This window comes from Sceloporus undulatus, chromosome 1, assembly GCF_019175285.1.
Source record: "Sceloporus undulatus isolate JIND9_A2432 ecotype Alabama chromosome 1, SceUnd_v1.1, whole genome shotgun sequence".
In the NCBI taxonomy this organism is placed as follows: domain Eukaryota; kingdom Metazoa; phylum Chordata; class Lepidosauria; order Squamata; family Phrynosomatidae; genus Sceloporus; species Sceloporus undulatus.
Genome location: NC_056522.1, coordinates 355138276 through 355153291, shown reverse-complemented (window position 1 = coordinate 355153291; position 15016 = coordinate 355138276). Strand labels below are relative to the sequence as shown.

The 15016-nt window shown below is 40.4% G+C and overlaps 1 protein-coding gene across 9 annotated transcripts in view; it reads left to right on the top strand.

The window, feature by feature from the left end:
* CLMN (calmin) overlaps positions 1–15016 on the top strand; it is a 112651-nt gene that overhangs the window by 68537 nt on the left and 29098 nt on the right. For 7 of the 9 annotated variants that reach the window (XM_042445865.1, XM_042445858.1, XM_042445859.1 and 4 more), the window contains exons 2-4: positions 3551–3612; positions 8689–8784; positions 11076–11159. In XM_042445865.1, coding sequence (XP_042301799.1) covers positions 3551–3612; positions 8689–8784; positions 11076–11159 — 242 coding nt within the window. Of the gene's footprint in view, positions 1–2122; positions 2154–3550; positions 3613–8688; positions 8785–11075; positions 11160–13126; positions 13213–15016 lie in introns of those variants that run through there. The other 2 variants (XM_042445860.1, XM_042445866.1) reach the window with 2 other exon arrangements.

The following is a 15016-nucleotide window of genomic DNA, read 5'->3' as shown; positions in this document are numbered from 1 at the left end:
AAAGTTAAAATAATATTTTTTAATTTTTTTTTAATATATAAAAAATTAAGATTTTGAAATTTGAAATTTTAATTTTTAAAAATTCTGGCCCACCTCCTTCATCTCCCACTGAGCTTCACCTCACTCTCACAACAACAAAAAATAATAAATAATAAAATAATAATAATTTGTTTTATTTATATACCGCTATTCCAAGATCATAGCGGTGAACACCAATGTAAGCTAATTTGCCCCCAACAGTCTGGGTACTCATTTAGCGACCTCGGAGGATGCAAGCCTGAGTCGAGCTTGGGCCCTTTTGCTGGTCTTGAACTCGCAACCTTGTGGTTTTGAGTGAATGGTGCAGTACAGGCTTTTAACCACTGCGCCACCAGGGCACCATCTCTTTAAGCATTTTAAAGATATACAGGCAAATGCTGCTTTCTGCCAATACTTTGAGCAGCAGTGTGCCACCCCCCCCCGCCTTAGGGTGTCATCTGGTGTGGTCTGCACCCCCCTAGTAACACCATTGTTAGAATAATAGATAATCATGAAGAGACCACAAGGGCCATCCAGTCGGTATGTTTAGGTAAGCTAGGTATGTTTAGCCTGGGGAAGAGAAGATTAAGAGGTGACTTGACAGATTTGAAGGGATGTCATATTGAGGATGGAGCAAGTATGTTTTCTCCTGCTCCAGAGATTAGACATGGAACAATAGATTCAAGTGACAGGAAAAGAGATTTCACCTAAACATCAGAAATTTTTTTCCTGATAGTTATTGCTGCTGAACAGCAGAACACACTCCCCCGGAGAGTGGTGGAATCTCCTTCTTCAGAAGTTTTTAAGCAGAGGCTGGATGGCCATCTGTCGGGAGTGTTTTGATTGTGTCTTCCTGCATGGAAAGAGGTGGACTGGATGGCCCTAGTAGTCTCTTCAAACTCTATGTTTCTACGACTGAAATTTGCTTTATTTCTCTGATAGGATCTGTACGTGAGTAGGGTGGTACAGGTTGTTGCGCACCTTCTGCTTGCAAATACTAATTACACAGCTCATTTACACAATTATATTTTACGTCCCCAAACAGGTAGTGTGCTAATTGCCAAGCCAGAACAGGTGACCTAAAGAACGAAGTGGGTCCTGACTCCAAGCTTTGGCCTTCAGCATGAACAACTCATTCTTGAGGGAAGCTGCTGAACAGACTCAGACTACTCTTTTTCTTGTCTATGTCCTAGTAAAATGTTACTACTGTCCCATCTAGTACCGCATCAGTTGTTATGTGCCTTCAAGTCATTTCTGACTTATGGTAACCTTATGGCAAATCTAACATGGGTTTTTTGTTTTGTTTTGTTTTGGCAAGATTTGTTCAGAGGAGATTTGTCCTTGCCTTCCTCTAAGGCTGAGAGAGTATGGCTTGCTTAAGGATCATCTAGTAGGTTTACATGGCTGAGCCAGGATTCAAACCCTGGTCCCCCAGAGTCATAGTCCAACATTCATACCACTGAATCCTGCTCCTTAAACTAGTGTTTCTAAACTTTTCCTTTATTTGGACTACTGCTTTGTCATTGTTTGTAACCCTTTGTAGATAATCACAACATATTTTTACCATAAAAAGTGTTGCTAAAGAGGAAAGTGGGTTACTTGTGTTTCTTTCCCACTTGTTTCCTGCATCTTCCAAATGTTTCTTTTCCCGTCAAGATTTTGTGTTTTACTAGAGGAATTTAACAGTGAAAATGCATGGCATCAAACTTTTACCCTTGTTGATGTCTCAAGGCTGAAAATGGGCTCATGCATGGGTAATTTTTGCTGCTTTCTTGGATTTGGTGTGTCTATTTAATCCCTATGCCACTTATTGAAACCGCTCTGGGGTCTCAACTATTTTAATCTGGCTTTGCCCACACAGCCCCTGCAATAGATGGATCACAAATGGTTCATGGACCCCCACCGCCTTAAACCAGGTCAAACTCTGTAACTCTTCCCCCTCCCTGTAAGATTTAATTGCAACAGCATAAGGAAAAGTGCCTACTGGGGAGGACATTTCTCATCTTGAGTTCCTGTTGTCTTTATGGAGCTTACAACTCTTAAAAGTTAAACCAAAACCAGACCATTTTCCTTTACTGCTTATATTATTGAATTCTAGCAAGGATTACTTCTTTCTGGCATGGTGCCATGGATTGGTGAGCAGGCCTGGCTGTATGCTGTGTGTAATTATGATATTTCTAATCTTGTTACTGCTCTCTAGATGCCTAGAAAAAACGCAAGACCAGTTCAGTAAACGATATGCATATGGGCAGCAGTCTTAAGGCATGGCTGGTTTTATTTTATTTTTATTTTATTTTCTGGCTGCACCTTTTCACAAGGGTAGGTGCAAAGAAAACATGTTCCCTTGGATTTATGGAAACTGTATAATGTTTATAGAGTCTGTACCAGGCTTGCAAATTGAAATGGCTCATAGTGGGAGTTCTACAAAAGAGATGGAGGGGCAGAAATGAAGGGAAATTATATGAAAGCCAGTGTGGTGCAGTGGATAAAGCAGGACAGTAAAAGTGGGGAGACCCAAGTTCAAATCCCCATATAGCCTTCAAGTTCAAAGGCTGACTTTCGGACAGTCATTATCTCAGGTTGTGAGAATAAATCAGTAGGCTGGTGTATTATGTATGCCCCTTTGAACACCCTGAAAGTACAGAAGAATGTATTTATGTAGAATATTTCTGTGCTTGCTTTAGGAGATCATAAACCCACTTCAAGTTGGGTTATGTGAATTTAAAAGTCCAATAAAATCAATATAAAAATAAAACAGAAAAATAAAATAGGCAAACACCAACACTTAAACATGCAACCCAGACAGTATATGAACATGCTAGTTCTCTGAGCAGTCCCATTTTTGCATACTAAACTACTATTTTCCAGGAAACTGCACTGTAGAGTATCATTGTTCGGGTTGTCGAACTCTTTCCCTCTGGCTGTGTTCACTTGCTGGTACCAGGCCCAGCCTTGCCATTAGGCAAAGTGGAGCAGCTGCCCAGGGAGCAGATTATTTTGCCATGACAGTTTTTTTCAAGTCACGTTTGTTAGGAAAAATAAAACACTATGTTGTAGAATCATAGAGTTCTAAGAGAACACAAGGGCCATCCAGTCCAACCCCCTGCCATGCAGGAAGACACAAAGTACTCCTGACAGAAGGCCATTCATCTGTCATTGATTGAAACTTAGAGACATGTTTACAACTGGGCCAGTGACAATATTGTAGAATGCTGACCTTGTAGATCTAGTTCTGTGTGGATTCTGGAAGAAAGTGTGTCTCTCAGAAATTGAATTGTCCCATCTTGTTGCGCTTGTTATTGAGGCCAAGAAAGTTGTGATCATGCATTTCTTATATGGTCTAGTTAGTTCCCAAGACGCTGGGGGAAAGAAAGGGAGTGCTGTCCAGTATTCTTGGTGATGCTTTGCCTTACTTTATTTTATAAATGCACATTTCACATCTGCTTTAGTACCAGAAACCAGAGCTGTGGTAGAACTAAAATGTAACCCTCACCCTTAAAATAATGTTGAGTTATATTTCTTACCTTTCTAGTGGAGAGGGAAAATGTGCAGAAAAGGACTTTCACCCGATGGATAAATCTACATTTGGAAAAGGTAAGCCAGCTAGATAAATTAGTCCATTTAAAATTATAATGATTGAAAAGTGGGGTTTGCAGCACTTGTATGGGGATTTGCTTGGGTGTTTTAAATACAGGTATGCTGCAGTTAACAAAGTAGATGTGTTCCTGGACATTACTTTTAACATAATATTTGGTACCAAAGAGAAAAATAACATGGAAAGAATAGGGATATAGTTCTATACTACAAAAAAGAAGAGCAATTCAACATGTTTCTGCAACATTTTTATTAAAAAATAACAATCAGGTCAGGTAAGCCTTGCATTAGCAGAGAAATATAATAATAATATATAATAATATAATAAAATTTTATTTGTATCCTGCCCCTCTGAGAACAATCGGGGCGGCTAACAAAGTTAAAAATACAGCACATATAAAATCCCTGGTGCCCTCCCCTCCTTAAAAAAGTATTAAATCCAATGCAGAATTTAAATACAAACAGACAACAAAACAAAACATACAAGTTAAAAACTGACCAGAAGGTCAACAACATCAATCAGCAAACAATCAGTGGGAGCAGCAGTATCTTATTCCCAGACATTTTTCTGAGGCCGGGATCTCTATTCTGGGAAGGCCTGCCGGAAGAGATCCGTCTTAACAGCCTTTTTAAAGCTGTCTAAGGATGTAAGTAGATGGATCTCATCCGGCAGGCCATTCCACAATCTGGGGGCGACGATGGAAAATGCCCTCTGGGAGGTAGCCAAGAGCCTAGATTTTTGTGGCTGAAGTAGGCCTCTTCCAGAGGAGCGGAATGCGCGGGGAGGATTGTAGGGGAGAAGGAGGTCCCAAAGATAGTTTGGACCCAAGCCATTTAGGCTTTAAAGGTGATAACCAACACCTTGTACTGGGTCCGGAAGCTAATGGGCAGCCATTTTGATCCTTCTTCAGAGTCCTTGTACCCTTGTTCCAAAAAATAGCAAAGGGTTTTTTTCTTTTCTTTCACCAGGCTCTGTTTCCATTTTGGTGGACATATTTACAAATCACTGTTTGTTTGTTTTTTACATGCTGTGGGGAGCTGGTGAAGTCGGCTCATCTACTTTTCCTCTTTCTTTCAGTTTTATGTATCACACATGCTCAATAAGGGATTTTGGAAACAGCTACTGTTTACTTTGTCTGATGTAGGCAGACCCACACAACTACAGCATACTAGCTACAGTAGAATCCTATTCTTTTTCATTTCAAACATATTGCATGTTTTCTATAGACACACTACTTCAACCTAAAACTGAAAGTCTGTGTTGTTCTAAGCCCTTCTTCACCATTTCCCTAGTGCTGACACTACATTAAAAACTTTGGAGCTAAATAGAGGGTAATGAGGAAATGTTCGGTAGCTAGACTGGTTTAAAAAAAATTTGTAAAAGCGAAATTATTTGTTAGAGGCTTTGTTAAATGACGTATACCTATATTTATTAACAGTTAATGATGTCAAAAGCATGTCAATGATGCATTTCAAAACAACAAAGAATTTTGTGCCTCTTTAGAAAGTAACACATCTACAGTGGGCCCTTTGCATTCACTGGGGTTGGGGATAGAGAAACCCCATGAAAGTGGAAAAAACGCAAATAAAAAAAAACCTGAGAGAACACCTCTCTAGGAATCTCTAGGTCAGGGGTAGGCAACCTTTTTGAACCGGGGGCCAGGTTGCTGTCCCTCAGACAACTGGGGAGCCGAAACCAAAAAATAAATAAGTAAATAACTTTTAAAAAATTAAATAAATAAATAGACCGGGACAAATGTAAGACAAAATTTTCAAATGGAGGGCACTTTTTTAAAAAAAAAAATGGAGGACACGTGAAAAAATTTGCTGATTTTTTAAAAAATGTTAAGATAAATGCATGTTTCTGAGGCTTCTATAGACAATTGCCCCACCATGCCCCTCGCGCAAGAGGCCAAAGGCCCCGTCGGCAATCGGCGGCAGAACCGGGCTGGGGCCGGTCCCAAGGCCTTGCCGGGCCACATCCGGTCCGCGGGCCGCAGGTTGCCTACCCCTGCTCTAGGTCTTCCAACACAAATCTGTGGTCAACCTGTGCTAGAGGTTGATCATAGAGTTGGGCAAGAGGACCTACAGATGTCTAGAGAAGTGGCCTCTCTAGGAATCTCTAGGCCTTCCCATGTAACTTCTGGCAGACCTTGACCATAGAGTCATGCTGGAGGACCTAGAGATTCCTAGAGAAAACATATACCGTAAATCAAATCCATGAATAATCAAATTTGCAAAAGTCAAAGCCACAAATGTAGAGGGACAACTATATTGTGGCATAAGCCATAAGTGAGGAGTCTTAGGCCCTGTCTGCATGGGGCAGATAAAAGAGCCTCTCCCTGCCCTTTTGGCAGGTAGACTGGATGACATACAATTCTGGTGCAAACAGACCAGAAAACGTTTGTCCTGTTCAGCACCAGTACAGCACTGGTGTGTCCCCAGCTTATAGCAGAGTAAAATAACTTACTGTTTACTTCAGATCTTCCCAGGAGACACCACGCGGCTATTTAGAACAGATCCTGCTGAGCCACTGGAGCCACTATCACTCCCACATGTCACTTGCTCCATGGTCAGAACAAGACACCCAGCCATGTGATCAATGTGATTTGTGATACAGCAAATGTACTAGGTGGCTCAGTGGGATATGCATATGAACAGCCATCCAACTTCAGAATGAAGGGCCTTTGTAACAGGGGAGGACTGGGGTAGCACCAGGTCCAGGATATTCCAGGTTGCCCCTGGAGTATCCTGACCAGTGTGAACAAGATCTCTGCATCTCCTGCATCAGATGCCTGCAACAGGGTGGCTTCATCTACCCTTAGCCTTCTTCCTTGGAGATGATGCAGGGCGAGATTGGAGATCATAGCTAGGATTGCTCCATTTTCTACTCATCTTCCCAAGGAAGCAGGTGAGTAGTAGACTATCCTCTCATTCCAGAAGGTAGAGCTTTGGGGAGAGCAAAAAGGGTCCCTGTTACATTTTCAGATCACACTGTGTCTGTGTCCTTAAGGTTTCCCTTCCTTGGTTAAGCCCTGGTTGGCTGGATCCCAGTTCATCTGAAGCATGAAATATAATCCTTATTATACAGATACATAGGTGAAAGGGAGGATCTGAAAAGCAGGATGAAACAGCACTCAAATGCATAAAGTAGTCTATCACAACTAGAATTTACATATATAAAAAATAACCTATATGGACCTTCACAGCACCAATCACTCACTCATTATAACACTTATGATCTAGCATTGCTGAACTATTTTATGCCTAATGTGGGACAGAAAAATATTCACACCTAAAGTGAGCTTTGAACATTAGGCTTGAAGAATAAAAACTGGGAAGTCAATTTGTTAGCATTAACACTAATAACTGAAATTAAATTGCTTGATTTGTTAAATCCTTGCTATTAATTCATTAATTAAAAATTAAAATTAAGAAAAGTCCATGACATTGTTAGAGAATGACATGGATGTTCTTATAATTGATACCTAGGGGTATTTTTCCCCTATTGATTCTTTCAAAACTATTTTAAAGTCACCTTCACAACATGGTATTCCTCACCCCACCCCATGGACTACAAAGCCCAACAGTAATATTACTGTTACCTAGGGTTGTTGAGTGTCCAACATTTCTGGAAACTGTCAGGTTGGGAAAGGCTGACCTAATGTGTGGGATTTCATTTTATAACCTGTTCAATTAAGTCTTCTAATAGATCAACCTCAATTTTCTTCTTTCTCGCCCCCCACCCACCCAACATTACCAGCATGCATATTTCACTCACTTTTCAAACACCTTGCTTGTTCAAGTTAGTAAGGAGTGTGATATTAAATAGTGAGTAAGGAATGATGTGTTCATTTCAAAGTAATGCTCCTGAAGCTATCCAATGTGGGGAGCAGCAATTTCCCCCCCCAATGTGCCAGGGACTAGCAACATTTGTTTCCAATGGCTAGAACTGTTTTTATTTCTTTCCTGCAAACTCTTCATAGACGATCACCAGTAGGTGAACCATACCTTTAACTAGTAACTTTGAGCTAGATGACATTTATTCAATGCAATGCACTGAGGTAGGTATGAGGAAAGCTTTCCCACTAATTATCCAAGTGCCCAGTTATGTGTGAGCAATAAACATGCACAAGGAGTACAAAGAATAATATACATTCTATTTCTCCATTCCAGGTAAGGAGCACTATTTCCTTGCAGGGAGATTAACAAACCAGCCTTGTGATGCATTCACAGTTCCCTTTATATTAATAATATTAAAAACCAGAAAATAAAATCAGTAAAAAATAGAGGATGAGAATTCAAAAGACTTTATTATATACCCTACCACCCCATCTGCCACCCAGAAAGTCTCCATCGGTTTCCAGTAGGTGGGCAGTGGGGAAAACAACAATCTTGTGGACTAAAAGGCATGACATTCTGAAAGAGCCCTGGGTATAGGAGGGCCTTCAACTGAGCAGTCACCTCCCCACCACCACCACCAATTCTATTTCTCCATTCCAGGGAAGGAGCACCATTTTCTTGCAGGCAAATTAGAACAAAGCAGCCAGCACATAGCCACGTGATGCATTTCTTCCAGTTATAATTATTATTATTCTGGAGCCCATCTGTTTTACCGAATTTGACCAAGAGAGAAAGCTATCACCTTCCCTAATGAGTTCTAATGTCCTAAATTATTTAACTTGTTTAAAATGTCAGATTGACTTAAAGTGTATCAGGAAAACTATGGATTCCGATAACATTAGAGGGAAATTCAAATGGACAAGAATTAATTGATGTAATTAATAAACTCCCCTCCCACCCCCAAGCTCAGGTTAGAATCGTATAGGATTTAACTTCTTAATAAATGGTAATTCAGCAGTTTTATCTTTCCTTCTGATCTTCATCTGTTGAAGGATGACCACATTAACATTAATAACAGAGAATCTACTTATTTCTTGGTAGTGTACTGCTGTTTCCTCTGTCAGATTTGTGCCTGGTTATTGTGGACTGGCTTTTTTGGCTTGTATAGAATGCAGCCGGGAGATGACTATGTATACATTTGGGTTCCTTAATGCTGATTCCCTTTCTTCACAGTGCAGCCCACCTCTGGAAGTGAAAGATTTGCTGGTTGACATTAAGGATGGCAAAATTTTGATGGCATTACTAGAAGTTTTGTCTGGACAGAATCTGGTATGTATAAAATGAAACATAGAGAGCCTTCTGAAATGGTAGTATCAAGAGCAAGGATGGGAAAGTATAGCCCTTGGATCCCACATTGGTGGCCCCTGAAGCTCTCCTGTGTTCCAAAGCCCCCCGACCACCCTTAAAAATAACTGTGATGACTTTGGGATAATTTTCATCTGAAAAAATACACAGATCACTTTAATACATGCAAAATCACCTCCACCACACCCACAGAACTGTCCTATTGCTCTAAAATTCCTCCATTTTCATCACTGCCTCTCTCAAAATGGTGAAAGGAAATGATACAATCATATCTAGTCACTGTTTGGAAAGGGACTACAGAAGAAAACAGGTATTAGCCTAAATATCTGTTTTCTTTTGCAGTTCCTCTCCAAACTGACTAGTGTGAGGATGTATGGACCACAGGAGACCTAGAGGAATTGGCCCCTGGCCCTCACACAATTGGCCATCTATGGTCTAGAGGCCTGGAAAAGTTACTTTCGTAAACTAGAATCTCAGAATTGTAGTCCAAAATCTGTTCCCCCACTATGGCTTCAATCTAGATTAAAGAGATCCTGCACCTGCAATCTTAAATTGAAAAAATGGTTCATCTGCAGTAAATGAGATCTTATTTTACAATGCAAATTGCAGGTGAGGAGCTCCTCAGTCCAGATCATACTCACATTGGGAGATTAAGAGGTTTAAAACCCCTAATGCCCATGGCAATAATCCTTGTACTATCTGGTTTCCCAGACAAGCAGACAACCAAGCTTCAACTTGAAGTTAGAGTTGACTAATGTTATATGAAGTTTGGCATGTACATTCTCAGCTGTACCTTCTCAGAGGTAGAAGATCTCAACCCTCATCTTTTGCATTCTCTAACCTAGGTGTACAATAAAGCAAACCACTTTTTGTATTGTTAGCAATAGCAAGTACATTTCTGTACTGCTTATCGGTGCACTTAAGCACTCCCTAAGCAGTTTTACAAAGTGTAAGCTAATTGCCCTGAACAATCTGGGTACTCATTTTAGCAACTTCGGAAGGATGCAAGCCTGAGTTGAGCTTGAGCCCTTTTGCTGGTATTGAACTCACAACGTTATGGTTTGTGAATGAGTAGCTGCAGTACAGGCATTTAACCACTGTGCCACCAGGACACAGTTATTGTTAGATAAGTTGCAAACCACTAACAAACAGGAGAAAAAGCCATTTCTTTTGAACATTCAGAGTAATTTTTCCATTGTTGTTGTGTATCTTCAAGTCATTTCTGACTTACTGCAACCCTGTGGCAACCTATCATGAGATTTTCTTGGCAAGATTTGTTCAGAGTGTTTTGCCTTTGCCTTCCTCTAAGGCTGAGACAGAGTGAGTTGCCCTCAGAGTGTAGTGGAGTCTCCTTCCTTGGAGGTCTTTAAGCAGAGGATAGATGGCCATCTGTCGGGAACGCTTTGATTTGGATTTCCTGCATGGCAGGGGGTTGGACTGGATGGCCCTTGTGGTCTCTTCCAACTCTATGATTCTATGATTCTAAGGTCACCCAGTGGGGATTCAGTAATAAATAATAAATAAATAATAAACTTTACTCTTATACCCTGACTTTCTACTGCAGCAATCAAGGCGGCTTACATGACTAGAATATATTGGAATAATACATACTCTCAATAAATAAATTGACCCCTCCCCCCTTTAAAACAGGCTTAAATACAATACAGTTTAAAAATTCAACCTGTTAAAATGACAGCAATTTTCTAGTAGAGGCAGTGGTTACATAAAGTAGGGAGAATACAGAAATTAGATTGAACTGTTCTGGGAAGGCCTGCCAGAAGAGATCCGTCTTGACAGCTTTTTTGAAGCTGTCTAGGCTGGTTATTTGACAGATCTCCTCAATTCAAACCCTGGTCTCTAGTATCATAGTCCAGCACTCAAATCATTACACCACATTGGCTCTTATTTTATATATATATAGAATGATTTTTTAAAGAACAGAAAATATTGTCATCGTTGTAAATATAACAATTTGCTAAAGCTGAATTGAAAGCTGTAGTAACAATTTATTTAAATATATATATATATATATATATATATATATATATATATGCAAAGAGAAAGAGATTGAGATTGAAATTGATTGAGAGTTGTTGCAACACATTATTGTTGCTGCTTTAGTAATCTGGGATAATCTTTCACACAAAAATAATCTTTTTTTAGTTTAGGTTATTAATATGTATATTTTAAGAAAAGTACACATTGCTTGATTTTCTTTTGAAACTACTATACTCTCCTTGGTTATTGTTTTTTAGCTGCATGAGTACAAGCCTTCAACTCACCGTATTTTTCGCCTGAACAACATTGCAAAAGCCTTAAAGTTTTTGGAAGACAGCAATGTAAGTAGTTTGAAAGTTGCCAACTTATTTATCTCTTAAAGTAGTCACTCAAACAAACAAAAAGTGAAGGGGGAGAATGGTATGTCTTAAATGAGGAATGTATAAGCTGAAGGAATTGTGCTTTGTTTAACAATGAGTCTAAAAGACGGCATGCAATATGTAAGAAAAAAAACATTAAAACAAGAATTCCTTTTTAAATGTAATGTAAAAGGGTTCAACTGGATTAAAGGATCAGGAGTCTAGTATTAAAAGAAAATAATAAGAAATGCTTGTAATCAGCAAGCTGTGAGCAACCAGGCTCGGGTTGCTTTGAAGGTTTGGGACTTGAGTCATCTGGGGTTTTTAAAAGTCTTTTCAGCGTCATGCGTTTTATATTTTTCTCCTAAATTACTGTAGAAGCTCATTTGAACTTTGTTCCAAAAACCTGAGTTTTGAAATCTAGCCTTGAATGATTGGTGCAGATTTGAAGATTACACATGGCATAACTGTGGTGAAAATTTCTCCAGCCTGCACTGGCATTGTCATTCACGGTGTCTGTATGTAAATTCTTACCTATATGGCACAGCATAAATCTTTCCTGCCTGTCTTTACACAAATGATTGTGGAAACACACCATTTTTCTTTCACTTCCAACACCTATCCCCCTACCATTCTTTTTCACAGTTAAATGCAAATCATACTACTAGACGTGATGGTTATTAGGGATGCAAAGAATATTCAGTCCACTGTAGAGAAAAGGTGATTCTCGTTTGTCAGGAAACCGTAGTGAGGAGTATTTCTTCTCAATGAGAATTTGCACAGTTTTATTTTCCATCAAGTTGTCTTCGATTTACGGTGACCCTATGAGAGTCCTCCAAGATCCCTGATCCCTGTTCAGCAGCACCCTGCTTGGTTCTGGCAAACTCAGGGCTATGGCTCCTTTGACTGAATCATTCCGTTTGTAGCATGATCTTCCTCTCTTCCTACTTCTTTCAACTTTACCAAGTGCTATTGTCTTTTCCACTGAGTCATGTCCTCTCATGATGTATTCGAAGTACAGCAGTCTTAGTGTAGTCACCTTGGAGGTCTAGAGAGAGTTGAGGCTTGATTTGCTCTAAGTCACTTAAAACTCACCATGTTTTGGGTTGGGTTTTTTTTTTTTTTTTTTGCACAGAAAATGTTATTTTCTGCAGTGGAATGCCATTTTCTGCACTGGAAACATGATTCTGTCATGCTGACTATATGAAATAGTTCCTTCTTCCCCAAAGTCTGAGAATAGGGAAATCTGGACTGCTTGTTTTTTGGAAGTGCAGCGGATTCATTGTTAGTGGGCAACATCCTGGGTTTGTGGGAAAGGCTGCTTTTGACACTCAGCCCTGGGCCTGCACTGCTGCCAAAGTTCCTGTTGCCACCAAAATCTGACGGCTATTATTTGGGTTTGTTGTTAAATTCTGTTGGCAACTGCAGCAGGTATCCATAGTGTAAGAGGATGTTAGAGTAGACCTCCAGGACAGAAAGTCGCCTTTTCTTTCAGAGGAAAAGGTTGTCAAAACTGCCTTCTTTATTGTGGCACCATCACTAATTTTTGGAAGTGCGGAAACTGGTCTGTCAGCTGCAGTTCTGTCAAGCAAATGGAGATAGTGTGAGCCTCAAAAATTGCCTTCAGCTTCATGTGGCTTGTGAACCATGAGATGCCCATCACAGCAGTAAAATAATGTACTTCTTCTCAAAGGAAGAAACACAGCAAGTTGTGTCAAATGATACAACTGAACAGTACAGGCTTGGGAATGTAGTTTTTCTGTAAGCTTCCATTCTGCCAAACAGGACTGTCTGGCAGGTTGTTGTTGTGTTCCTGAGTTCTGCATTTCCCATTAGCGACATCACACTTCATACACACACAGTTTTATTCTGTTGCTAAGGGCCTTAGTATGTCATAGTAAGGTGCCTCACCTTGCCTTAAGCTTATGTAGGGTGAAGCTTTCCTTAGGCCCATTGAATTTGCTGAAGGCCAGATGGAGTGACTCAGGTTTCCTGTCAACCCTCTTCAGAGGGTTCTATCTATAATCATATCCTTGTAAGTGATTCATACTGAGAGGAGGTAAGAAGAGGTAAAGGTGTGGTAGTTTACCCAGGGGGTCTGAGTCCTGGTTGAGAAATATGTGGTCTTCCAGATATTTCTGGACTGCTCCTATCAGCCTTGCAGGCATGGCCAATAATACAGGACAATTGGAGTCGCAGCCCAGCAGTATCTGGAATATTGTTCCCCATCCCTTCTTGAATCTCAAGGAGACTTCTTGGATCTTCCACTCTTATTTGGGTAGTATCAGTTTCGGTGTTGGCAACTTCTCTTAGGGCTGCACTTAGGCTCTCGGGATTTCTTTTTCAGTGTGCCATGGACTGGCACTAAATTTGTGCCCTTTAGGTACAATTGTTTCTTTCTTTCTTGGAAACATGCCAGGGACCAACAGCCAAAGGTTCAGGGACCAGCATCAGCATTGGTTAACACTGTTCAAAGGTAACTGTTAAAATGTCTTCTTCAGGGCAGTTTTTAATTCCAAAGTGAACCCGATTTTCTTTTCATTAGTTTGCAAACTTCAGCATGGGAACAACGCTGCTCTACATGTGGTGGTTTCAGTAAGAATCAAACAAGACATGGATGGTTATATAACTTGAAAACTATTATGTGCTACAGTGTGAAAAAGAAGCTCTTTTTCTTCTTCTAAAAAACAACTAACATCCATAAAGGCTCCAGCAGCTTAAAGGTTTATGGCCTAGTTGTATTATGATACAAGGGTGGTGACATCTTACCGAGGCCGAAAATTCTTGATATTCACCACATGTTAAAGTTTCCTGGTTGAACTTCTCTCAAGAACAAAGGGCAGTGAGGTTCCTTCAGCAGCAAAGTTATCAATTCAAATATTAAATCATAAAGAAAGCGGTAGAAAAGATCTTTCGTGGTGTGTGGTTGTGCTGGAGATACCTCAGCTAGAGAGCCTGCACTGTCCAGGGCCATGAGGCCTCTTCTCTGATTCTATAGGTACAGTTGGCCCATCTTATACACGGATTTTTTATACACAGATTCAAGCATCCACAGTTTGAAAATGTTCAAAAAAAAGTATAAATTTCAAATATCAAACCTTGAATTTCCATTTTTTATAAGGGACACCATTTTGCTATGTTATTATATTTAATGGGACTTGAGCATCCATGGATTTTGTTATCCACGGGGGATCTTGGAACTAAACCCCAACATATAACAAGGGTCCACTGTATGTGGAAAGGCTGTATTTCAGGGGTGAGCAACCTGTCCCCCCGGTCAAATCCATCATTCCTTCTAGGGAGGGCAGATGCTTACTGATGGAGGGACTGAAGTTTGTGACAGACAAAGCTAGTGCTAAAAGAAGGGAATTCCACACATTGGTTGCACATTGGTTTCAACATGTGGACCTTTGCTAGTCTGAGCCCTCTATCACCCCTCCCCAGCTTATTCTGCAGCCTCTGAAGCCCTCCAGCCCATCCATTCCATCGCTCATGGGGAGCAATCAGGGTCAGAAAAATAGCTGGCTATCTCCCTATAGGCATGCACAAAATGGATATAACACTGCTGAAAAACACTGGATCACCTGGAGGTCTCAGTTCTACTGTAACCATTTTGTATCTGGCTACAGGGACACAGCCAAAAAACTTCTCCAGTCTTGCTCTCTTTTCATGAAGCATGGAATAGGTTTTGTGTGCGCACATGTGTGGAAGGTCTTGAGTCTACTCAGTAAATCCGGGGGGGGGGGGGGGCTTTGGGCCCTACAGAGGGAGGAAAGAATACTAATTTCTGCATTGCCTACAAGAAGGACATATGTTTTGATATTTTTTGTACGAAAGCA